Source organism: Lagenorhynchus albirostris, chromosome 2, assembly GCF_949774975.1.
Source record: "Lagenorhynchus albirostris chromosome 2, mLagAlb1.1, whole genome shotgun sequence".
NCBI classification, from domain to species: domain Eukaryota; kingdom Metazoa; phylum Chordata; class Mammalia; order Artiodactyla; family Delphinidae; genus Lagenorhynchus; species Lagenorhynchus albirostris.
Genome location: NC_083096.1, coordinates 20,651,226 through 20,678,758, shown reverse-complemented (window position 1 = coordinate 20,678,758; position 27,533 = coordinate 20,651,226). Strand labels below are relative to the sequence as shown.

General features: G+C 40.1%; 1 protein-coding gene across 2 annotated transcripts in view; it reads right to left on the bottom strand.

Annotated features, from left to right (window-relative positions):
* Window positions 1-495: 495 nt before the first annotated feature.
* Window positions 496-27,533, bottom strand: part of DISP1 (dispatched RND transporter family member 1) — a 204,991-nt gene continuing 177,953 nt past the window's right edge. For both annotated transcript variants that reach the window (XM_060127436.1, XM_060127437.1), the window contains exons 3-8: window positions 20,387-20,416; window positions 13,507-13,630; window positions 12,565-12,692; window positions 12,123-12,220; window positions 10,020-10,117; window positions 496-4,110 (exon numbers count right to left, since the gene is read on the bottom strand). In XM_060127436.1, coding sequence (XP_059983419.1) covers window positions 499-4,110; window positions 10,020-10,117; window positions 12,123-12,220; window positions 12,565-12,692; window positions 13,507-13,630; window positions 20,387-20,416 — 4,090 coding nt within the window. In that variant the 3' untranslated portion in view covers window positions 496-498. The remainder of the gene's footprint in view (window positions 4,111-10,019; window positions 10,118-12,122; window positions 12,221-12,564; window positions 12,693-13,506; window positions 13,631-20,386; window positions 20,417-27,533) is intronic.

Below are 27,533 nucleotides of genomic sequence, written 5' to 3'. Positions count from 1 at the left end.
ATTCATTTCTGAATGAAGCCTCACCCAAAATAGAAATTTTAATGTTGTTTAGTTACTGGAGCCCAACTGAAGTAGCTCTCTTAAAATCAGTGTTTGTTTGGAGCCATCAAAAGTCCTTATTACTGACAAACAAAGGCACCAGAATAAGGGTATCAGGTAAATACAACTGCCAGGGAGAAATGAAAGTTCTAGATAGTTCAAGCTCTAAATCTCTGACTCGCTGCTGTGAGAGGGTGGAGAGAAAGAGACAATAACTTTTCAAGCTGGGTATAAATGTAAAAAAACAACTGTACTTTTTGAAAATATAAAATCCCAAATGGCTAACGCTTATTAGGTAAGTGAGTTTGTTGATTGTTCTTATGGAATCTGAAAATATCTCATGGTTTTTGACAAAGTTAAACATGCTTGTTCCTGTAGTTTTGGACTCCCTTTCTAAACTTCTGGATTTTACTTCCATTTCAAAGGAACAATTGAGGCATTGGTTTAATACAATATTTATTAAAGTGTTTTTATTAACCAACTTTCGCCAGAAAGTTCCGAGTGTGTTAACACAGCAGGCATGTTGGCTTCAATGTTTGGTATTTGACAGTCCACAGAACTGCACTGAACTCTCACAATCCTGCCACGATTTTGTGGATTGTTTGGGCAGGACCTATAACCAGCCTCCCCCATTAAATGGTTAAAGATGAATTGGGGTTCATTCTGACTCAAGTGTTCCGAGTTTACGATGACATCAGTCTGTGACAGGCCTGGCTCCACTTGCCTTTCTGCCTTGTCAGTTGGACTCACTGAACTGGAGTCCTTGTTTGCGGCCCCTCCACTGCCCTCCACGTTCCCGATGTCTCTGTTTTTACAGAGTCCCCTTTGGTGCGTCTCAGGAGCACAGCATGCTTTGTGTGAAGCTCCAGCCCTTCTGCAGACCAATGACGACATCTCTGCCATCTTTGGAAGTTGCTCTTCTAGGCTCTGAAGACTGTGTACGCTGGTCTTACCGAGTTTTTCTTGGGCCTGAATGTGCTGACCCGGGTGGTGGAAAAAACTCCTGGGCAGAGAATTCTGCATTCCAGGAGGTTTCACTCTGCCCTGTAGGCAGGGACAGTGGTGGATGTGTGGGATGGGATGCACGAAGCCCTCGGGGGCTTGGTGTGCAGCCTTCAGAGGGGCCAGGCCGTTCTGGACGTGCATGAAGCTGCTGGCAGTCGGAGCGCACTGGTGGCACGAGCAGTCACCCATCTGCTGGCAAGACGGCAGGCCATATTTCAAAGGTTGGTAGGCATTTGGGCAGCTACATCTCTGATTCAGAGAGAAGAAGTGACACATGGTGTGCTGTTCAAGACACGGCTGCAACAAGGCAGAGCTGGCTTCATTTTTGGTGCTTTGGTTGAGTTCGCTGTTGTAAGCTGTGTGTACAGGCATCCCTAACTTCTTTGCCTGGCTGCTGAAAAATTCAGAGCAGATGTGGGTCTCTTCATAAGTGGTCTTCTCGGAGGCCATACAGCTGTGGGCTGCCAGAGGTTCTAATTCGTAAAACTCATGCTCCATTTCAGCTTTTTGGCCCCTGGGATCTAAGTGATAAGCATTCACAGTGTGTGTCTTGCTTTGTCCCTTGTCACCAGGACTTGTCGACAAGGTGTGGGAGAAGGCACTGCACTGGAGTTTTTTGGGTAAAGGAATCTGACCGCAGGTGCCCTGCGGCCCAAGGCACCGGCACATGCACTGAAAAAAGAAGGTGGCAAAAGCCCAGCTGATACACATGATGAGCATCATGAAGGTGCCCAGCTGGGTGTAAGCCAGGACCGTGGAGGGCATCATCATGGCCCCAGCCACGAAGGTGGTGAGCGCGGCCATGGCGATGGCAGAGCCCATGCGGCTCAGAGAGAAGATCACCTTCCCTTCTCGGTCGGCGTCCGGGGCCAAGCGGTAAGCAACCCCATAATGGACGGCAAAGTCTACAGACAGGCCGACCGCAACCGAAATAGTGACCGACTCCAAAACGTTTAGCTCCCAGCCCAGCAGGACGAGAGAACCCACGGTGACAAATATAGTTCCGGCGATCGAAATGATGGCATAAAGGCTTATGATGATGTTCCAAGTTGTAAGCAGCATCACGCTAAAGGCCACGGCCACCGAGAGCCCCATGGCGATGAGGGTGCCGTCGGAGAGGCTGTCCTGGAGGTCATAGAACTCCAGATTGCTGACAAACCAGCCGTGGCTGAGGCCCTCGGGTGCAGAACTCAGCTCGTTGGAAATCCACGAGTCCACCTCTTTATAAAACTGATGCATCTTTTCATAAGCCAGTGTGAAGAGGTAGGTGCTTTGGAACTCTAGCACGACTGCCCTGATGGTATCATTGATATCAAACCTCGGCCCTGGGGTTTTGCTATCCAAATGGTAGCCCGTACTCCTCTCTAGCTCCATGATGGCTCTCTTGATGCACAGTTCGAAAATCTCTTGCTTATAGGGGAAGCTCCAGTGGCTGCAGCATGGGTACAGGGTAGGCTCATCGCAGTCCTGGTTTTCCATCCACTGCTTGAAGGTCTCGATGAAGCAGCTGGTGAAGTCCTGTTCGTCAGTCTGGTGAAAGAATGTCTGATTTCTCAGTTTTTGACAGAACTGCAAAATCCAGACCTGGGAAGCTGGGCTGGCGATGTTAAAGCCGCTGTCTAAGGTCAGCTTCCCTTTGCTCTTAGGGTTTAGGGGGTTGCCATTGTCTTCTGGGGACACGCCCCAGATGACCGTGATGGGCATGTGGAGCTCCTCTCCGTGGTGGACGCGCTCGAACATGAAAAGCTTTTTGTACTCGGCGTCGTAACGTTCAAAAGGGTGGGACGACCTGAACACCTGGAACTCGGACAGCTCCAAAGAGGGCAGCTTCATCTTTGGGTTTATGCAGACGATGTAGGCCCCGCCCACAGTTAAGGCCAGGAACCAGACCAGCCATAGGTAGCGAAACTTAATGACGATGCACGGCAATACTTTTTCAAAAAAAATTCGAGACGCTTCCGAAATGGCAAAAAGGACTTTGTGGCACTTCTGACAGGCCACCGTCCAGCAGCTTTTGTTATCGTATATTTGCTGCTGGGGCTTCTTGAAGCAGCTGAAGATATTGAGAAGATACCGCTCGTGCAGGACAACCACGGCCGGAAGCCAGGTGACCATCAGAACGTAATTCACCAGTATAGCTGTCCCCGCGTATACCCCAAAGCATCTGATGGCTGTGATATTGCTCACATAGTTAGCGTAAAAGGCAGCCGCTGTGGTAAAACTGGTGACGAACATGGAGAGGGCGGCGTGTTGCAGCGTGATGCTCACTGTCTCGGAGGTTTCCGCGTGAGGCTTGTCAAATTTGGTGTAGTTCCAGACATCACACAGGACAAAAGCATCATCCGCTCCAATGCCCACCAAAATAATGAGCGCGGTGAGGTTCATAAAAGGGAAAAATTCAAAGTTAAACACCACGCGGTAGAGAAAATAGGACACAATCAAGGAACTGATGATGGCGAACATGGTCATCAGAGTGATAAACATGGACTTGGTGTAGACACACATGACCGAAAGGACGATCACGATGGCGATGGCAGGATACACGGTATCCATCAGAAGATAATCCTGAAACAAACTGTGTTTGATCCCAAACTCAATCCCGGTGACGGTGGTGACGCCGTCAGAAGCGTTCCAGTTTTCGAAGTTGTCCAAGTAAATGTTCATCATGCTCTCCCCTTTCTCTGTGGGCGAGAAGAGCATGCTGTACTTCAAAGCGGGTGTGTAGTCGGCTGTCTTTGGGGCCATAAAGTCTTTATCCACCAAGTAGTGGAGGATCTGGTACACAGCGTTGTACTTGGTACATTTCCGTGGCACGTTGGTGCACTTGAGCTGGTCCTTCCTCCGGGCCGCCATGTCCCAGCAGTCTGGCTCCAGGGTGCCGTTCTGGTAGTGTTTGGCGCAGGTCCGAAGTAGCTTCAAGGTATGAGAAACGTCTCGCTCGACGATTTTCTGGCAGGACGATCTGTTGTTCAGAATAGCGATGTAGTTCCCCAGCGTCCAGCTGGGGCAGCAGGAAGCAGCCGTGGTCCTCTGGCAGAGATCACCAAACCGGGGATGAGATCTGATCTGCAGAGACAGAGACACGCGGAAGAACTGACGTTTAAAATCAGTTCACAGAAAGGTCTGAATGACGGTGGCCTTGAGGGACAGGAAAGTTACAGAAGTTATAGAATCATCCTCTGAATTAAGTACCAGTTTGAACACAAGGTGAGTTTTCCCCCCGAATCTGCTCTCTTCTGCTGCAGAAGGCTCACTAGGTTACTTCATTTTGAACAACGAACTCCTTTTTGGGGATGACATACAAGTGTGAAACAATTTCAATCAATGCCAGTTTGGTTTCAAAAAGGAGGTAAAATTAACACCTCTTTAGTAAACAAGCCTTTTCAAAGTCACTTTAAAAAGCAATAAAGTGGATAGGCTGTGAAGCTTATGTACGTATACCTATGGGATTAATTAAGAGAACAATTGCCCGATTGATATATAAAACGAATTTGTGGCTTTGCCTAAAATCTCTGGTAATCAGCGTGAAATTTTTGGTGACAAAGGTACTATATTTCAATCAACTTGGAGGCAAAGATGATAGTCTCTAGATAACTGTCAGACTCAAAAAAGTGATTCTGGTAATATCAGAAGCAGTGATGCCAAAGACGCATGAAAAACCTGGAATAAAATTGTTTCCTGATACATGAGTAGAGGGGGAAAATGTTTCTAAATTAAAATTATATGTGTGTGTATATATATATATATATACACATATACATATATACGATTTTAAATAAACATACACAAGTAATAAAATACTTCAATAGGAATTTAATTATTTCTTCCACATCTTTCAAAGTTTATTCAAGTTGGCTAACTCCCCCTTTTGGGGAATGTTCTGTTTTGGTAAACAGGGGTCTGCTGCATATTAGTAAGTAGAACAATTCTGGATTTAACGTGGATAGTATTTCATTTAGAACACTATTCCTGGAGAAGGCTTTCCTTCTTATGGCTGTTCTTGTTATAGAAAACTGAAATTTGTTCCAATGTCAAAGCTGGCATTGCTAAGATGAGAGTGAAGCCTGCACAATCCCATCATCTTAAAAATCTGTAAGTTACAAATGGCCCGTCTTCCCTGAGGGTGAGAATAAGAAATACCCCCCTGCTCTTGAGCCCGTCCAGAGACTTCTCCGGAAGTGCCAGGGCTAAAGACGACCCACTCCTATCACTTTCCCTCATCTCTATTTACCAAAGGTTGTTCCAGGGAAGAAACTCCAGAAGAGAAGCTGGCACAACTCACCTCTTTAGAACTTAGACTCATCCAAGAACCAAGTTACTTGTAACTTGGCTATGAAGACACGTTACTGGGACTTATTCTGCAGGGGCAAGGTGTAGATGAAAGGAGATTGGCCACGTACTGTGAATTGCCGAAGTTGGGTGACCTGCACATAGGGATTCATTCTACTATTGCCTCTGTTTGAAAATTTCCATAATAAGAAGTTGGGTGTTAAAAAAAAAAAAAAAAAGTTGGGTTTTTTTTTTAAGATACTCTATTGGGAGTAAAGAAAAATGAGTCAAAGGGTTATTAGACAAGTGTACTAAAACAATGTTGATCTTAACAAAGGCTTAATTTTTAAACTCATTTTTAAAGAGCGATAATTACTTGACATTTCATAAAATAGGATAATTAATATTTAATTGTTTCTAGGTTAAAATATTCACATGGGCTAACTCAGGGGAAACTGAACCACCTAATAAATAATAGGAAACCCTGGAATAGCATCTCTCAAATAATCAGGTTTACCCCACAAAGGAATAACAGGCAAGTCCCTGGGGTCAGCCCGGTGAACTGAAAGAAAGGTAACGCAACCCCAATGTCTGACAGTTTTCAGATGGAAGAAAATGAACTGTATCCATTACGAAACCCACTATCAGCTAGAAGGACCATATTTGTACTTGCTCAAATAACCAAAAGCCAAAGATAAAGGAAATAGGGTTGCCAGCTAAAACTGGAAACGAAAGCACAGAATTCTGTCCTTGAATAACCCTTTCAAACAATTGCAGGGGTTTTTTATGTGTGTATCTGACCAAAGATTCAAAAGTTGGACATGACAAACACAGACCAAATACTACTTTGATGGCTGCTATCAAAAATAAATGCTAATGAGCCTCTGGAGGGCCAGTCCTCACATTCAAAGGTGATGGCTGATGTACAACCTTTGGAAAACAGTTTCTGAGGACTCTTTTAGAGGGTAAGAAATAAGGACAGAGAGAAGACATTTATCCTGAGTTGGATGCCAGTGCCCTGAATCTAAAGGAATGGAGCTCAAGGATTTTCTAGGCTTCCAGGGAGTATGTCCCCATCCATCCATCCATCCATCCATCCATCCATCCATCCAGAAGGAAAAATATTTATTGAGCACCTATCAAGACAAATAAGGCAAAGTGGTCCTGCCCTCAAGTGGCTCACAGTGAGGCAGGGAAATCAGACAAGAAAACAAACCGTTACAATTCAACATGAGAAGCAGCATATTATGTGTAAGGGTCTATGTGAACCTGTGGACAGAGTACCAAGGTCTGTAAGTGCAATGGGATAACGGCACAACGTAGTCATCTGGGACTGAGATAACTCAACACAGAGTCATATTTTATATTGTGGGGCTTGAGGAGCTTGGCAAGCAGGTGTATCTTTATGCAGAAGGCAGCTGCATCTTTGCCATATTCTTGGGAAAGGGGATTGACAGGAATGATTTTAAAATCTTTGAAGTTTATAAAAATAAGGATGGAGTTAACGAGAGCAATTTCTTGCAACTCTTAGGAGGAATGCCCTTTTCATTCTAGGTATTCACAAACAGGAATTTTAGGGATCATTTTGCTTATGTGGTGATAACACGTCTTTGCACACTTCCCTAGTTAGATAGTAGCAGGGGTGGAGTTGGCTTCAAATAAGAGTAAAGGAAGAGGAGAGAAAAAGAAGAAACCAGCAGGGTTTTAAATGATACCTTAACTTTCAAAACTAATGGCCAAGTTGGAGATATGTTAAGAAGCTAAGGGAAGAAAAAAGGGAAGAAAATTAAGCCCTTAATACCAGGTTCAATCAACTGCTAGACACTCCTTTCCCACGTGACCAAGTTCCTCATGTACTAAAAGTTGAAGGGAGCCTAGAGAGAAAGAAGAAAGCAAGGGCTCCACAGCTCTCTTTAAAACAAGCATCAGGAAACACATTTCTGGGGTCCTGTAAGCGTGTGAGGGGGACATTCCAGCTGTCCACAAAAGCTACCCGAGTAAAATGGGTCTTAGTCACCAAATCCCTTCTACAAGCTGATTCCTCTGAACTCCAACATCTACACTATGCAAAGACTAAGAAATAGGGTAAAGGGCCTCCAGCAGAGTCAAGATTAGAGACACACACACTTCTTTGTTATTAATGACTCTCTGCCAGTGTGTCCCGTAGGAATGTCAAAGTGCAGAAAAAAGTAGTGAAGGAGATCAGGGGAGTCAACTGAGGCTCCTTTTGAAAGAGTCTAAAAAAAAAACCCAAGCATTTCTGTGAGGAGGTAGACGAGCATCAGAAACAGAAGCTCTTCACTCTGGAAACCAGCGCCCATCTGAACTATGAGTGTAAGTGGCATGTAATTTAAATGGGATCTGGAATTTGAACTCAACGTACTATCAACACAGGCAGGCGGCCACTGGAAGACCTGGTCTTGTGACATTACACTGATTACCAGATGCTTTCTGGAGTCAACCCACCAACAATTAAGCTCTTCTGCTCTGTACAATTTGGTGTGTGTCCCATTCAACTTGATAGTTGTTAATAACTAAGTGGTTAGGTACAATAGCTAGGATTTGAGGGGGGAAAAAAAGGGAAAGACTGCCAAGTAGCCTCAGGACACATTTTGCTCAAACCGCCATAACAAATAAAAATCCTCAAAGGGTCTTGAGCTGGGAGACTCAGAAAAGTACAGTAATAATCTGAAATCTGAACTGTTGACCAATAGTTATTATTTAAGATATCACTGAATACATTATCTCTATGAGAAACATATGTTATTCTGGGTTCATAGCAGAGTTTGAGACTAGAATACAAGGGCATTTGCAACTGGCAAAAAAGTATTTCATTTAAAAAGTTAAAATTACAACCATGCTCCTTGAGGTAGTATTTGGGGGCCTTGATTCTGTTTATTCATTTATTGGTGTAGATCTACAATTGGCTTGACCATTCATTCAGATGTACGTGTCTTGGGTCTGTTCCTCAAATTTTCACAAGAGGATCACAAATTGTTACGTTCTTGCCAGGGATTACAGACTTGAACTCACAGCTATCCAATCCTTATTATGAGCCCAGTAGGAAAAAAAACTCAGACAAGCAGATATCTATTCTTTTCGATAGCCTAAATTTTGTAAATGCATCAAAACAGGTAACTAGTGGGAACCTGCTGTATAGCACAGGGAGCTCAGCTTGGTGCTCTGTGATGACCTAGATGGTGGGGGAGAGGGGGAGGGAGGTCCAAGAGGGAGGGGATACATGTATACATATAGCTGATTCACTTCATCGTACAGCAGAAACTAACACAACATTGTAAAGCAATTTTACTCCAATAAAAAAAAAAATGGTGTTATTCCAAGGTCACAGGTCCATCGTGAGAGAAGTAAAGGACCCAGCATAAAGCCTTGCACATAGCAAGTGCTCTACATACACACTAATTTAGAGTTAACTTTCTATATGAGAAGGGTTGTAACCCACAACAAGAAGTATGTTCATAGCTTCTAAATAACCTACTGATAGCTGTAGAACAGAAGAAAATATGACAAATAAAAATTGACCACTGATGAAGAAACTTTGGGTTGTTTATAGATAGTTTGTGACTTTGGTCTATTTGGAGCTGCACAGAGACAAGATGTCACTCACAGAAAATTCCGATATCCTAATCAATGCAAAAGTTATTTTCAAAATATATAAAGAGCCTTTCAGAATGAAGAATAAAGTCAGGAGATCTGGGACCAACCAACTAGGTGACCTGGGTAAGCCACTCAGTTCTCAGAACGTACTTATATCAGCACAATGAGATGCTGGTCTGTGGGTTATCTCAAAGAGTCCTTTCTACCTCCTGTTCCATTAAGAAACCCTGTTGATAGAACAGGTCATTGCACTGGATTGTCAGTCTAGCTCTCAGCAGGGCATGTGATTAGATTTTCAACTGACCAGTGATTTTACATTTTAGAATTATGCTAAGAACACGAGTTCCTTTTCTACCTGGTTACTGTGCTTGGGCAAGGCCATTAGTGACATCAGACAGCAGTTTCTACTTGGAGAAACTACCTCTGAACACAAGAAATTGACAGCTCTTCCAAGCTCGGTAGGTGACTTTACACTTTCTGGTGCTGTCTTCTTGCATCTTTCTGTCTTGTAAAGCAGCAAGGTGTTTAGAGTTCAGAACAATCTGGATTGGATTACTTTGGCCATTTCCATAGATACTGTATTTATGCCCTTTGCTGTCCCCTTTCCTAGCCTGTGCCCTAAATTTTCCTTTGAGGTCATCGGCCCAAAGGACCCATTGATTGCCAGAAAGGTGAGCATTTCATTGCATAATTAAGATGCTGACAATCGCCTCAGGGGGAGAATGGAGTGAACAATGAAACTAGATTAGGAAGATAAAATACAACAAAAGAAGAAAAAAAAAAGGCTTAACTATTATCCTGAAAGGAAATAAGCTGTGAAATAATATAAAAGACTATCATGGACAAAAACATGAGTGGGAAAGAAAAAGAGTTCTTTATTAAGGAAGATGGTTTGTTTTAAAGGTGGGGAAGCAGAGACACTTTGATCCTGGGATCCGAAAGAATGCAAAGCCACTCTGCTGGTGTTTACTCCTCGGTAGGTAAGCCACTTGAGTGCTTTCATCTGATCAGGCACCAGGGTCAGCAGTAAAAGGAGTTTCGAAAGTATAACCTTATTTGTGCTAAACATATTTCAGTTTTACTTTACATACCCTTGAATTATCTACATTGCACATTGATTTAATTGCAGGTAAATTCCACAATGTCTCCCCTCCAGCTGAAGTAAATACTACTCTGGAATATCGGTCACCTGGTGATAGGAGAAAAAAGAAAAAGGGTTATAAATTATTCATTTATTTCAGAAGACTCCGCGTTCAGAAATAATTCAAACTGGGAAACCACCTGGGAATTCATTAGCAGTAGGGAATCCTGTCTTTCATTAAACTCCAGGAGAAAAATGTAAAAAAAATTTAAAGAGTAACGCTATAATATTGCTTTAGCTCAAAGCCTTTGTCTACTCACTATATCTTAAAAATCGTAGAAGTTATGTAACATATCTAGTTCTGATCAGACTGTAATTAGGAAGAGCAACCCATAGGACTTTCAGCAGAAAATCAACTGAACGCCTCCCTCTTCATTTCACAACACATCACCCCAATGGTATATAAAATCAAAGAATGGTGCACCAGGGAGTATCAAGAATGGATTATAAGGATGTTCTCTTTGGCAGCTAACTAGAGAGCAAAGACAGCAAGTGATCAGCTTAAAAGCACTAAAAACAGTCAACTAAACACAGAACGCTGGCCAGGATCACAGACATACTCCTCATTCTGGTTGAGTGTTCAGAGTTCTAGAAAAAACATTTTGAAAATTATACTAATACAAAATATATTTCTGAATAAGGGAGGCTGTGTGATATCTTGGAAAAAGCATGGTCTTTAGAGTTAGAACTGGGGGTAACCAGGTTCTGTCATCTACTAGCTGGATGATCTTAGGCAACTAACAACTTTTCTGAGCCTCGGTTTGGTTCCTCATCTGTAAAATAAAGACAGCAACACTTTCCCAAATAGGTGTGAGAATTAAATGAGGTACTGAAAAACGGGTGCTCAGTAAGTACTGTTTCTGCTTCCTCAGCCATTAAAAAAATTAATATGAACCAACTGAAACAGAGTAGATTCGTTTTATATGATCTAAAATGCCTAATGGTGCTGACAAAGAAAATCAATTTGCAAATTTATGAATAAAGCTTTATTACATGAAAAACTTCAGGGTCACGAAGTTTTCTTTAGTAAACTCTTGTCTTCAAGACAAATAAAGACCCTGAGGTTTGACAAGATCTAGAAACGTCAAAGACCCAATAAGGTCCTCTAGTGATCTAAGAAGATAGGGAAAAAACAAATTTTAGAAGGATTTTCAACAACAACAACAAAAAGGTGAAACCAGAAGAGCTTCAATGTTAATATTCACTTAATCAGAAACTGGAGTTATTGCAATTCCTCATCCGTAACCATGAGGGCTAATCAATGACTTTCAAATTGACACATGTTTCCTTGAGGCCGTGAACTACTCCTTCCTGGCAGCTGCACAGAGACCAGGCTGACTCTAGGCTACAGCGAATTTTATTTCGTGAATTTGCTGCCAACATTTAGAGATCTGGTGATTCCACATTGAAATCTGGATTCCTGGCCTCTGGGAATTTCTTACAATCGTTGGGCCCTCGTTTTTTTTTTTTTTTTCAAGGTCACATTCTGCTGCATTCTCCTCAATCACCATCACTTCCTGCATTCTTAACCAGCTCACTTTTTTCATTCATATATGAGCTAGGTCCCTGAGGCATTCAAGCTTTGGACCTCTGGACTTTATTTTGTTCATCTCGCTACCTGTAATGTCTAATGACAAGGCTGGCACAAGAAGGCTATTAATATAGGCTTTTTGAATGAATCAACAATGTAGATATAAATTTTTGATAATACTGTAGATTATGTCAGGGTTCAATCCAAAAAATGTACAAGGAATTTTTTAAATGCGTTGAGATTTGGGGCAAGGTCAAGAATTTTATTAGATTTATATCTTTCTTAAAACCGAATATAACTCAATCATCTCTCATTAATTTTTAATTTTAGGTAACTAAATTCAGATTAGTGGTTGACTGACCTAGAGAAGTAAAATTATAAGTTAATTAGGCTAAAACGCCTTTAAGCACAATAGAAACAGTGAAGCTGTGTGACCAGCCACCTACTCTTGACAGTCTAGGTTATCAATCATGTTCAATCCCAGGAAACTCTGAAAGGTTTGTCATCTACGAAGCCACTCACTTGGAACGTCACAGAAAAAGCTGTCCTTGTGGAAGTTCCAGTCAACTTCTCTTTTCTCTCTTTCATAATGATCATCTGACCATCTATCATCCCGATGGCTGAAATGGAACACAGTTTGATCTTCAATCAAGTCCCCACTATTTCAAGGCTGAGAAGCCTACTGGTAACAATACAACCTCAAAGGCATGACCTATGAAGCGCTTGATATTGTCGGAAGGATGAACATAAGCAGCCAACATTAATTTTCTCACTTCTGAAAAAGGAAGAAAAACCCCAAACTCTCACTAATATACAACAAAATTTTAAAAGACAATGACAATTTCCACAAATTCAGTGGCAAAGATTTTGAGCCACACATTTTAGATGTAATCTTTTTGCTCAGGCAATGTTTAAAAGTGGAATTCGTTAGCAGTGGTTTGTCTAAAAGTTAATAAATGATTACCTTTTGGCTTGTTCATCTGCATATTTAAAGGGGTAATTTGCTAATGTTGCTTTGTATCCTGTATTTTTCACCATGTTATTCCATGTGACCAGTCTCTGGCCTATTGCAGTCCCTCTTGGTTCAAAACCCTAAGGCAAAATATTACAAATTCCCATTAGTGTACTTCATTTCAGGCTAAGTATAGTTATAACAGCTTGGGAAGGCAATGTCAAGGTGATGTATAGCTTTCAACAGAAAATATACACGTTCCTCACAGCTACTCCAGAGGCGAACTGCATTAAGACAAGATGACTTGACATAATAATGATCACCTATTTACTGTGACAAACAGTTTGATTCTTTGGTATGTTACATGTCTCAGGAAAGAGGAAAAAAAAACTTATCTGAAGCTTCTCTTCCAAATTCATACCTGGCATTTATTTTTATGTTATAAAAAAATCATGGTCAAATTAAATTGTGTTATGCATGCAACAGTGTTTTACAAAGAGTTTATCATTATTCTTGCTCATACCTTCCTCACTGTTCCACTTCTGAGGGACATTTACTTAAAAACAGACCCTGCAATCTCTCAGTAATACTGAAATTCCTTTAACGTCTTTGGGAAAAAAGGTGACATTCAGTCTTCAAGACTTTTTGAAGACGTTTTTACAGTCTGCAGATTCTCCAATTTTCTGCTTTTTGGTTTAAACATGGAGACCAAGAAGCAAATTTCCAGATTTTTGATGGTGAGCAAGTTACCTGACCCCTGTTAAGAACCTGAGAATACAGACATGTCTCTACTTTTCAGAAAGAGAATTGTATACTTACTGATGGCTTGAGAAGGTTTTTAAAACAGATGGGATACTAAATAACATAATGCAACATGTCTTAAAATACTTAATCTTTTGAGATGATTGAGGACTAAAGAAAATAAACAGATTCTACTGGCGCAGTTCTCCTTACCAGCAATGGATCAGAGAAATCAGGAAGCTCTGGCACTAATACTCCAACCAAGGCACAGACCACGATGAACACAGTGCACATGCCCAAGACAACCACAGGCCAGTCTGCTATCAGGGCTGCATAACTACAAAAGCAGAGAGAGATCACAAAGAAAGCCTCTTAGAAGCAGAGTAAAGTTTTTTTTGCTACCTAAGAGAGCAATTTGTTAAATCTTCCTATTTCAGACCTAGCACAGGTATTTATCAGTAAAAGATCTCATGAGATTATAAGCATTTATGCATAATTGTAGTAGAAAATTGGAAGATCACTGTCCTCTCATTGTTTGTGATAAAGTAGCAGTGGTCAGATGCTACAGGCTATTGAGAGTAAGAATAATGTCCATTCCTGACAAATAACATTTCACTGCTACATCTGTGCCTGGGAAAAAGAAGCTCTTAAATCTACGCTTTCTAAGTGGAAAGAAATATATTTTAACAGAGGCTCCATCCTCCTTGCAGTCTCTTTCAGAACTTTTGTTTCTCCAGTTATTCCTTTCTCCCTACTTTTACTCCATCAGTTCTTGAAAAAGAGCTCAGCCCATAAACAGGTTCAGGTAGTGTAAGTCATAAGAATAACCAAACCAAACTGAAACCTCCCCATAAACCTGTTAACCTTCCATTTAGCTAAAACGATAATGAACTTATCCACTAGATTGTGAGCTCCATGAGGGCAGAGACTACTGATTGACTGACTGATTGATTTAGCGTAGTATCAGTGCCTAGAACAGTGCCTTTTAAAAGGTGCTTGGTAACTATCTATTGATTAGATGAATGAACACCCATGTATGTACCTATCCTCCCTACACTCTCTAATCACCACAGGCTGGCTTTAGTTTCTTACTATGCCTCAGAAACTCCTCTCTGTTACCAAATCCCACCATTAAGCCATTTCTTCCAACACCCTTCCCACACCCTCATTCACCACCTTCCACTGAAATATCTGTTTCTGGGCCCTTCCATAAGATCCTGGACCATGCCTTCCTAACCTGATGCTTCCAGATCTCTATAAGAACTGAGTGCTCCATAGAAGTTGACTAAACTGAACTTTTCTAAAATTCGAAATGTATTCTGCCGGGCTTCCCTGGTGGCGCAGTGGTTGAGAGCCCGCCTGCCGATGCACGGGACACGGGTTCGTGCCCCGGTCCGGGAAGATCCCACATGCCGCAGAGCGGCTGGGCCCGTGAGCCATGGCTGCCAAGCCTGTGCTCCGCAACGGGAGAGGCCACAACAGTGAGAGGTCCACGTATCGCAAAAAAAACAAAACAAAACAAAACAAAAATGTATTCTGCCAACTTCAGATTTCCTGAATTTTTATTAGAGAAAAAACGAAACAATTAACTTGTGGACAGTTATTCTCAGATTCTCAACAGTGTTATTTAGCTCACTGGGCTGCTCTGATGGCTATTTCTGGCTCATTTGAAATAGGCTTCTTGCTCATATACTTTGAGTTTTTCTTCAAAATCATGCTAGCAGTTTAAAGAAAGCTAGTGGCTCTAACCATTATTCTGAAAAAAGCTATGATATGTCTCTAAGAATAGACAGCTGGTTTTTATATTCTGATCTCTCAAATTCATGGATCTGCCTTTGCGGAGATATTCAAATTAAATTTTAATAAGGAAGTTAAAATATAACATAATTATGGGTTAAGGGAGCACTCGCACAGGCATTTTTCATTATTGTTCTTTTATTTATTTATTTTTGCTGTGTTGGGTCTTCGTTTCTGTGCGAGGGCTTTCTCTAATTGTGACAAGCGGGGGCCACTCTTCATCGCGGTGCACGGGCCTCTCACTACCGCGGCCTCTCTTGTGGCTGAGCACAGGCTCCAGACACGCAGGCTCAGTAGTTGTGGCTCACGGGCCTACTTGCTCCGCGGCATGTGGGATCCTCCCAAACCAGGGCTTGAACCCGTGTCCCTTGCATTAGCAGGCAGATTCCCAACCACTGCGCCACCAGGGAAGCCCTGATTATTGTTCTTTTAAAAGCAACCTTAGGGGGCTTCCCTGGTGGCGCAGTGGTTGAGAGTCCGCCTGCCGATGCAGGGGACGCGGGTTCGTGCCCTGGTCCGGGAGGATCCCACATGCCGTGAAGCGGCTGGGCCCATGAGCCACGGCCGCTGAGCCTGCGCGTCCGGAGCCTGTGCTCCGCAACGGGAGAGGCCACAGCAGAGAGAGGCCCGCGTACCAAAAAAAACAAAACAAAACAAAACAAAAAGAAACCTTAGGAAAATAAAGAATAATAGCCTGCACCCACTAGGAGTTCCAGTTGCTCTCATGCTTTACACAGATTATCATCTCATATAATTCTCACAACAACTTTATGAGATGAAACTGAGGCACAGGCAGGCTAAATAACTTGTTCAACGTCACAAGCTGGCCCAGCTCATAAAACAAGCACGTCCTGGGGGTGTAATGTACAGCATGGTGACTATAGTTAATAATACTGTATTACATACTTGAAAGTTGCTTAGAGAGTAGATCTTGAAAGTTCTCATTACAAGAAAGAAAAAAAATTGGTAACTATGTGTGGTGATGAATGTTAACGAAACTTATTGCAGTGATTATTTTGCAATACATATGAATATCAAATTATTATGTTATACACCTGAAACTAATATAATGTTACATGTCAATAATATCTCAAAAGAAAAAAAAGGTCACAAAGCAAGGAACCTAGGTAGTCTGGTTCTAGAGTCTGGCCTCTTAACCACTATGATATCATCTCTTGCTTCAAATACAAGAGAAACAGAAAACATCAGGAATAAGCCAACTTGCCACAAACAGATGCTTCCCCAAACTGTCATCTGAAAATTAAATTCCTAATCCACACTAATAGTTAATTTCTCTATGCAAAATCACCTAGACCCAAAGGACTTCAAGTTTGAACATTATTCACTAGACTGTAAATTCTGCATTTAAAAACTAATTAAGGAAAAATTATGCTAGATAAGATGGAATAACTTTTTAAGAACAATTCTGAATGTAATGAAAACAAATAAATCACAATATGCTGATTGTAGTTGTTCAAATGTAAACACCAAGTGGTCAGAAGCGTTCGTATTTCTAGAACACACCCAAAGCTTATATTCGCTATACTTCATTTCCTCTTCTACCAAATGCAAACTAAGATGAAAGTAACCGGTTTGAAGCAATAAAGTCCTTTGTCAATAGCCCATTTGAGACTTTCTGTTCATTGCTTCAGACTTAAAGAGTCCTTTACATTTTAGACCTTTAAAATATCAGCCCTATGAAATGAAAATGGCCCCAGGTTTACACAATTACTCATTACACTTTATGTTAAACGGATCAATTTTCTTTCAAATGAACCAGAAGTTATGCATTTTTACCTACAAACATGTTATCAATAGAGGGCAGTGGGCCCCAAATTGCTTAGTTTTCATACTGTGGTTTAATTTACCCATATAATGACTTTTTGTTTGTGTTCTTGAAGAATCTGCACACATGCATAGCAACCTTCAAAACCTCATTCAATAATTGCTTTCTCTTGCCTTTGAAAACATTTGGTTTTGATTTTACAGCACTGCTCTATACCATATCCATGCATTGACTACATATGGAAACTTTACGGCATTAGTGATTTCCGCACATTTCTTCCAAACACATTTAACCTTACTATATTACAAGTCCACTTCCTCACAAAGCAGATGTTTCACGTGCTAACCTTTCCTAGGGACAACTGTTCGCACTTAAGAAATGGAATCACCATCCTGAGGACATAAAGCACCATGGGGGAAAGCCCCAGCTACTCTGAGTAAATGTCATTCAGACAAGGGTTTCTCCTAAATAGCACACAACTGCTGAGGCTATTTGTGCTTCCTGCTGTCTGTTCTAAGATGTTGCGTAACTATGGGCACCACGTGGGAAACAAAAGTTTCATGTATAATACGAAACCCAGACAATGGTTGTAATATTAAGGAAAAACATCTAATAAAGCAGGAAAACTGGAGAAGTAAAGGAAATTAAAAATGACCTATAAATTTTATCGCTATATTTTTTGGCTAATTCCCTTCATGGTGAGTCTGGGTTCCAGGTACATATTCTAACTAAGTTTAAATTTGAATAAAGAACCTGCACATGCTTTTCTGGGCAGTGCAAGAATTTTCCAAAGGACCACTCTTTTCACTATAGTATGTTCCTCTGCGTACCATGTAGTACTTGTCTTTCATCTGCCTGATCTTGATTTTGTAACTCTTTAGACCACACAGCATAAGTGTAAACGCAATCCACTTCTGTAACTGCTGGGTGACAGCAGGCAGTCATTTTCCAGTGACTGACCAGGGAACAGTTTTCCTCAAGGCCCTACTGCTGTATCAGCTGCATAGGTTAGGCCCGCAGTTGCTATCCATGGCACTGCTCTATAAAAAAGTGTATCCATAGCACTTCTCAGTAGGTTAAGTCTCAAATAGTACAGGTATGTAAGACTCAGAAGAACAGAATGAATGGACTGCGTTTGTGGGTAAACTGTGGATCTGAGTAAGTGGGCGGGCTGCTTGGCACCCTGATCCAGGCTGTTCCTGCCATGATGGATTTTCATGAGGATCCAATGGGAAGTCCCTCAAATACCCTCATAGATGCTCAGCCACCTTAGTATTGGGTTTATTCTGGGAAAAGATCAGAAATAACTGTTAAAACAAATGAAGTGTCTTACAGGGCTAACTTATGCTGTAGGGACATTACATGGGGGCCTGTTTTAAATGGGCCATTTGTATTACAATAAGGCCCTCCACAGTAAATTTTCCTCTCAGCTTACAAAGACTTTTTTCTTTTGCCCTTTGCTGCCTTTCTGGAAACACTCTTCTCTTTCACCCCTGCCTTTATGAGCAGAGAGCCAGGCTTTAGAGAGTATGAGTACCTTGGACTTGAGGCCTCCTTTTCCTGACCAACCACCCAATCCTTAACCCCCGATAGCTTGGCTTTTGCTCTCGTGACTCTTCTGAAACTGCCAAAGTCAACTAACTCTCTTGGTTTTCATCTTCTTGGACCTGAGCAATATTTAACACTTTAGCTACTGCTTGCTTCCTAAAAAAATCTCTTCTTCCTCGGTTTCTTTCTTTCTGTTTCCTTTAATATCTCTCCCTTATTCCTCTTGACCTTTAAAGGTACCCATTTCTAAATGTCATTAATCATAACATTTCTAGTGGCATCAACGATAAATTTAGTGGGAGGAATGATTGAAGCTTATGGAATTTCACAGAGGAAAACAGTACAGAACTCTTTCTTTCTTGTGAAGTAATAAACTCATTCAACAATTAACATTACATAGTAAGAAGGCAGACATTCTGGGAATAAAATAATAGCAGACATGGATATTACCCTCAAGGAACTTAGAGCCTAATTCAGAAAATCAGACAGGTGCACAAATACCTACGAAATCAGGTCAACAGAAGGATACAGATAAAATGTTTTGTGAATTCAATGAAGGAAGCTAGTACTTCCAGCTGGGGTAGGAAAGGGGACTCAGAAAAGGCTAATTTTAGGAAGAAGTTGTATTTTTATGTGTATATACTGAAAAGAATAAATTCAGGTTTTTAAAAATACCAATCTATTAACAGAGACAAATATATATGAACCTTTCAAAATATAAAACTTCTGGTCACTTAAGAAGACCCTATTATTTCTAGAAAAATGGAATTTCATTTTCTTCATATGCCATATTTACTTGTAAAACCTCTTTCCTTCATCTTTTTTCCATAATTTTTTTGCAAAATTGGGTAAATAAAATGTAGTATATGCATACAACGGAATATCGTTCAGTCTTACATAGGAAGGAAATTCTGACACATGCTACAACATGGATGAAGCTTGAGGACATTATGCTAAGTGAAATCAGCCAGTCACAAAAGGACAAATACTGTACTCTTCTACAGAGTACAGTATTTGTACTGTACATATTAGAGTAATGAAATTCATAGAGACAGCGTAGAATAGTGGTTGCCAAAAGTTGGGGGGTGGGGAAGAAATGAGGAGGTAGTATTTAATGGGTATAGAGGTTCAGTTTGAAAAGTAGAAAAAGGTTCTGGAGATGAATGGTGTGACGGCTGTATAATAATGTGAATGTACTTCATGCCACAGAATTTTATACTTTAAAATGGTTAAAATGGTAAATTTTATGCTATGTCTATTTTATTACAATTTTAAAAATATTTTTTAAATGTGAAAGGAGTTTCTAATTAAAATTTATGTAGTAATTTTACTCCAAAGAAAGGATGACTCTCCTGAGATAGGCTTCAGGGTTATTAGCATCTGAGCTTCTTTAGCAAATGAATTTCAAAGATCACTAAGAATTTCTTAAATAATATTATATCTGGAACCACGACGTACACAATGTACAAGGACAGCTGATGAGACAATGCTTTTTTCAGCATCTCTTGTCCATTTAAAATTTTGCTTTTCTACTATAAAACTAAAATTAAAATTTTCCACATAAAAGAATACCTCCATCTTAACATGATAGCAAATGTTTAGAAACACAGACAACCCAGCTGAAATAAACGGCCATGAATTTAAGTCATGGTAGTTGGCTGAACAGTTTTTCTCTTAATAAGTAGGACACTGAGAAGCCAATCCATTACAGGAAAGAATTCAAAATAATTATGCAAATATAAATGATTAAACCCAAATAGCATTTAAAGGCTAAATGTCAACCTTGGGATTAAAACCACTTTTGGAGGTATAGGATTCCTCAAGCAGCCAACTCAAGAGGAAATTTAGTTTTCCTTCACAAAAATATGAATGAGGAAGGTGAAAACAGCAGCAAAATGTAAAGAAAATATGAAAAGGGGAAAAGCACATACTTATTTAATAAGGAAATCCAAACTACTTTACCTTTTTGGTAACTTGAAAGGTCTGGATGGGCTGGAAAAAAAGCAAAGAAACAACAATCAGAAACAGGCATTGTAACATAAACACATGCTTTATATATGTATTTAACATTTTACTTGTTATCTCTCTTTACAAAAAAATCCTGGAAGGCTTAAAAAGGATTCTATTTGAGAGATTTTGGATTTAACAATGAATGTTGACCATCTTGTACACCAGTAGGTGGCATCTTTCTAGACTCTTATCACACCCTCTTCAGGGAATCATAGTCATACCATGTAGCATTCCCCAGACCTACAGCTACAGACTCCCTCATCTCTCTCACAACAAGAAGCCACAGACAGGTCTCCAATCCAGGTTGCTTCTTACTTATCAAGGATCCCCCAACATCTTTTTTTTTTTAAATAGGACATCAATACCTTCTTCAACTAGAAATATTGTATTCCTTCTTCAGCTACAAATCACTACTCATGTTTCACCATTCTGGAATACAGTGGTTCTCACAGTGTGGGATGAAGATCCCTGGGAGTTCCTGAGATCCTTCACAGAGTTTGTGAGGGTCTCCCTTTTCTAACCCCCATACCTGTTTCAAGCTGGGTTTTCTCCATAATTTTGTATATTTCAACCGAACAGCAGACTGCAGTATATTGCAGAAGCAGGTATGAGAATCCTGCTGTCTTCTCTGAAGCCACACATCAAAGAGACTTGCAAAAATGTGAAATGATACTAATCATCTCACTAAACTTATTTTTTTGTTTTGGAAATGATATTGTTTTTCATGAAAAATATTATTTATGTTAACACATAAAGGGCTTACTGTCATTATTTCAAATAAGTTAAATTAGAAATTTTAAATTTGTTTCAATTCCAATATGGCACATATCAGATACAACCCACATAAACAAAATAGCTTTGGATCCTTAATAATTTTTGAAAGTGTAAAGGGGTCGTGAGATCAAAAAGTCTGATCACCATTACACTAATACTGAGAGTATACTTAAATATTTGCTGAATAAATGAATAAATTTCCTATCTGTGTACTCTCTCCTAACCTGAAATCTTCTACCAGGCTGTCCCATACTTTGAGGAAATAAAACAAAATGAAAAATCTATCTTCTAGTCTTTCTACTTCAAGTTATTACTCTTCCAGTAGTTAGAGCCCTAGTTTAGAATTTCTTTGAGATCTAAAGTTTCCTTTCATATTTTCCCTCTCCATTACATGTCTCACTAATATACATGTATTCATTCTCAAAAAAAAATTAGTTAACTCCTGTTATAGCCATGACTGAGACCAACAGGGTCCCAAACTTCATGGAACTTACATTCTAGAACGCACTTTGCATTAATCTGTTTACATGAAAGATGCATATGTTCTAAATTTCATGCTTTATGTACATGTCCTCGTTAATGAGTTTAAGCCCCTTAAAAATACTAAACTCAAGGAGATGGAACAACTCCAAAGGTTGCAAGCACTGGGAACAATGTTAGAGAAGAGACACATTCCAATTTCATCCCGGTCCTATTTGTAGAGATGGGCCTCAGTTTGCCTTTGATCATTCAGGGTCGTAGGAGCAGAGCTGTAGAGAGAACTCATGTTTCTTGATTCCTAATTTGCTGTTCTCAGTCCTGTGTGTGTCGGTCTCTAATACCGGGGGGGAAATGACATAGGGATAATCATAAAATACTCATCTGTCATACAGGAAAGGAAGTATTATTTCTTTTGGGAGATGTGGAATTTAAAGTCAGAGTTTCCAGTAAGAAGAGCATAAGAGAACTTGTTGCTTTACGAGCAAGTATGAGACCGAATATTCACAGCATTACTAAAGAAATCCCCCTAAAGTGCATTCTTCTTATATATGTACAATAAAGAAAATTCACTTTTAAAAGCTAAAAACTGACATTAAATCATACCCAGCGACCACATCTTATTTGTGTTTACATCTCCATAACCTAGTAGAATGTATGGTCCTTTGTGGATGTCAGATCAGAGTTTGCTGATTAATGAATGAGCATCTTTTATTACTTTTCTCAGGTTCAACAGCTTTGAAGTCAGTAGTCAATGGATAGCAAGAAAATGAGGACATAAATACCAACATAGGAAAATTTAGTTTTATTTTCTATTTGTTTATCTCTCTTTCTATTAAACACACACACACACACACACACACACACACACACACATGCACTTTGTAACTTCAGCCCATTCCTATCTGCCAGTCCTAAGCTCCTTTACCACTTTACTACATTTTCTAAATTTTCGTTTGTGCCTCTGAATCCTATAATAGAGGCCCTCTTATTCCTCAGTGCTGCAAGAATCATTAATTTATAGCTAATCAGAAAGGTTAAAGTAAAAAATTCTAAAAAAAGTGCCATATACATTCCTTAAATATCTAATTGTAACTTAAATTTAAATGTATACTCAGCTGCCAATCTTTTCTTACTTATCATACTGCATTGTCTATGATTTCCAGTTTTGGAGGACTTCAGATACTTTTGAATAGCCTGAGTTCACTAATTACAATATATAATCTAAGTTTTGGTGATTTCCCCCCCAAATCTTTTACAGTTGTTTCTCTCATGCCTAATTCAATATCAATTTTGTGGATGTGGTCGAGCCAGGCCATCTGAGTGCAGAGGGAAAGACCACACCTACAACCCCAGGAGCTGGTGAAGCACTTGAAAACTTGCTCTACACAAACGGGGCTTTCAATAAAAATGTCTGCTACTGAAGAACTCATGAAGAGCACTCGTTTTGGGGGGTAAATCTACCAAGGGAAACACCCCACTATCTTCTCAAATATAATTATATATTGATTCTTTAAATATACGTTTTATTGAGATATAATTCACATACCATATAATTCATCCATTTAAACTGTACGAGTTAATGGGTTTTAGTACTTCCACAGAGTTGTGTGTCCATCACTACAACCACACACTGCTTTTTAAAGAACATGCTATCTGAACACCAACGATGAAGCTATTAATGAGCTTTGCGAGAACATTTATTTTTTACAGAGAGGGAGAGTAAGACACTGACCAAAGAAGCCAATCACTTAACTTGTACACAAAGTCTTAATTTTTCACTCCCAGTTTTCAAGTTACACATCCTCAAAACTATCTCTTGAATTTCCACAAGAAGTTAACAGATTTTGTTGTCTTTAGACCCAAGGTGATCCCCAGAGCCATAGCTCTGGGGTAAATCATACCAAGCAGTTGCAAAAAAATATTTTATTATATACATTTTGGGTTGTAACAAATGTAAATATTCTTTTTCCTCCTACTCACCCCCATTAACTTTTTTTTTAACTGAGAAATTCATGGATCTATGACTAGTTTGCTCCCAAGAGACAGAAACAAGTACATATTCATCACATTCTTTCTGCTTGAGTAAAGACCTCATTTTATGTTAAATTGGAGACAATAAGTAGAAATTGTTGACATCAGTTGAAAAAGAAAAACTAAGGTTACCACAAAGATACCTCCTGGGAAAACATAAGTTCCCTTTGAAGTTTTTATACTAATGGACATGACAAACAGATGTTTGAAACACCAAAACCACAACTGCAGGTAAAACATGAAACCTTTTTGATTTATGGTTTACTGTGTTGCCATCTTTTTTTCTTTTTTTGTGGTACGCGGGCCTCTCACTGCTGTGGCCTCTCCCGTTGCAGAGCACAAGCTCCGGACACGCAAGATCAGCGACCATGGCCCACGGGCCCAGCCTCTTCGCAACATGTGGAATTTTAACGGACCGGGGCACGAACCCACATCCCCTGCGTCAGCAGGCGGACGCTCAACCACTGCGCCACCAGGGAAGTCCATGATGTTACCATCTTGAATTCTGCCCTACAATCTCTTACCAGAACATACTTGTTTAAGGAGGCAAACAAGGGAATCCACCACATACTTTCATGATCAAAAATAGTCTTCCTCGGGCTTCTCTGGTGGCGCAGTGGTTGGGGGTCCGCCTGCCGATGCGGGGGTGCGCGCGTTCGTGCCCTGGTCCGGGAGAATGCCGCGGGGCGGCTGGGCCCGTGGGCTGTAACTGCTGGGCCTGCGCGTCTGGAGCCTGTGCTCCGCGGCAGGAGAGACTGCGGCGGTGAGAGGCCCGCGTGCCGCAAAAAAAAAAAAAAAAAAAAAAAAATAGCCTTCCTCCATCTGTACCCTCTTTCCGATTTGCTACTTTTAACAGCTATCTAATAAAATCTGCAGAATGATTTTTTCCCCCTAACTTCAGTCTTGTGTTGCTAAATAACAACTGGTAAAAACAAACAAGAGAGAAACCATGTTTTTCGAAGGTTCATTCACCTTTTTAATACTGTCTGGTCAAAACTCATGCCAAAAAAAAAAAAACCAAATAAAAAATAATCATCTTAGTTGGGAACATCTGCTTGTTCTTTGGTTAGGGTTGTAGCCCTTTTTTCTGCTGAGAAAAAGCCCCAAGGCAGATGACATTTGCATGCCCCATGACACTCCCACAGGCTGTAGCGTAAATAAGCTTGCTTGTGCACAATCCCCAGATGACTAGCTGGAGTGTCTCTCTCCCACTCAAGAGAGCATTTCTGTATGCGAGTGGATGACACTGACATGATTGTAGGGCTAAGCTCAACTCTGCTTTCAAAAAAATAAACAAGGCACTTATAACTCAGTACTCATAATAAGTAATTAATTGCCCCTGGCACCTCACACTTGAGAACTGTAACAGCAGTTGAGAACCTTGGCTCCAGCTCCGATGACCAGTGAACTGTGGTATGTGCACATATATCGGTCAAGGGACCAACTAAAGACACTGTAAAGTTCTCAGAAGGAGGGAAGGTGCGGGGTGCAGAGTGGGGTAATCATGAAAATGGGGGTTGGGGGATGCACAGAGGCAAGGAAGATTTTTTTAAAAGGTAATTTGTATGTGAGGGAAAAAGTTAACAAGAAACAGAAAAAAATGTAGAAAAGCTACAAAGGGCCTGTTTTTTTGGTTCCCCTCAACTTTTCTCTCTCTTTTGATAATTTTTGGAAGACAGAGGGAAATGGGACCACTAAAACATGAAAACATGCTACCCGTCTAGAGAACTCAATTGTTGACATAGCTGCAGAATTAATATCACGACTTAGAAAGGGGCAGTATCAAGTTTCACAAATTCCAAATAGCTCTTCCTAGCATTCAGGAAAATCAAAGCTACGGAGAAAAGAGCTTTGTATATTTCTGAACAACTAAAATGCTATGAAGGACATATATTTTCTACTTCATGGTAGTAACAAAATTTAAATAAGAAAGTGCTTAAAGTAGCACATTTTAGTCTCAATAGTCCCATACTTTAGTCCCATTGGATTGTGCCACATTGCCTTTTTGTAAAAGGGTATTCTGCAAGCAATATCTTTAGCTCATTGCTGGTATGTTAGGAAGAAAGTATCTGAAAATAAAGACTCCACACTTTGATGAGCATTCTTTAAAAGATTTCCAACAAAAACAAAACCAATCTTCATCACTAAGTATTTCCATCATCACTGGCACACTTGGGGTCTACTGTGAAGATGAAACAGATACCCTGTAGACAAGCTAAGCTCGGTCTCTAATTTATCTTCATGCACCAGAGCTAAATGTTTATGGTCTGTGTCAAGTGATTTGAAGGATAACAATAACCACAACTACTTGCATAATGCATGTCCTGAATGCTCAAGAGTTGTTGACTCAAAAGTACTGGTCATCTTGCTGTCTCAGACTGTTGTAACCGACCAGAGTCCCACTACTACACAAAATATAAAATAAACTAGGAGACCAAGGATAAGGTTGGGAGTGGAGGACTAATATTTAAAGAGCATGTAATAAATACCAATCTCTTTATAAATGTTAAAAAAGAAATTCAGCATAAATTAAATAAATATTTGAGCATGAGGAAATTGTCTTTAAGAAAGTAGTGAACTAAGTAATCAAAAGATGTGAGTTAAAATAAACAACAAGGACCTACTGTATAGCACAGGGAACTATATTCAATGTCTTGTAATAACCTATTATGGAAAAGAATCTGAAAAAGAATATATATATGAGAGAAAAAAGATGTGAGCTCAAGTCTGGACCCTGAAACTCATTAGCTGAATGATCTGAACAAGTCCTTTAATTTCGCAGGATTTGTGAGAAATGGATAATACCTGAAAGTGAGCTGTATGAGTAACAGTTTTCTGTAAACTGTTGAGCATTATCCAAAGAAAAAAAGGTCTAACTCCTCCTCCTTCCCCTTCCCCTCATCCTCTGCTACCACCACCACCACCATTACGAGTAGTTCATCTGGAAATGGCATTTGAGCATCAGTTAAGCAGTAACGCAGAAGACTAATGAGGAATAAAGTGTAATGCCCTTCTATTCATAAGCACCGTGAACCTTTATGATTTACTTTACAAGATTCAAGTGGTGCTTGCTACTAGCTGAGTATAACAAAAATAAATGGTATCACACCCGCAAGCCTAATTAGAACAAGAAATCATTAGAACTGTAAGAAACCCTAAAAGTCATCCCTCTAATCTTTGTTTTCACATTAACAAAGAAGAAAAAGGTCCAAGATCACAGAGCAAGTCAATGAAGAGCCAGGTCTGGAATGCAAATTTTCTGACTTGATCCGGTACTTTTTGGCCACAACCTGGAAGAGAGTACCCTAATGCAGATTATGAGAAACTGCTTGTGAGCCAAAAATGAAAAGGAGGGCAGAACAGGAAGATCTTATTTAAGAGCAAATGGTATGTGTTCACGAAAGTGCACATGCAAGGATGTTCACTGAGGTGTGGTTTACAGTAAGGAAAAAAGTGAGAGCAACCTAAAGGTCCATCTTTAACGGATGCTTAAATAAATGGTGGTACATCCATACTATGGAACACTGTACAGAATGAATACACAAACGTACACATACACATACTGATATGGAAAGAGCACCAAGACAAGGTGAGAAGTTTCAAAATAATTCATCCAGCATTTATGGGAAAAATGATATACAAAATATGTAAATGTATGCTAAAAATTCAGAAGGGAACATGGCAAATCAACAGTCTTGTTTACCATGAGAGAAGGAATCAAAAGTGAGTTTTACTTTGTATTTTTGAATTCTTCATGAGAATGTATTCATGAATTAGCTGTAAAGTTAAAAAGAAGTGAAAAAGAACTTCATAA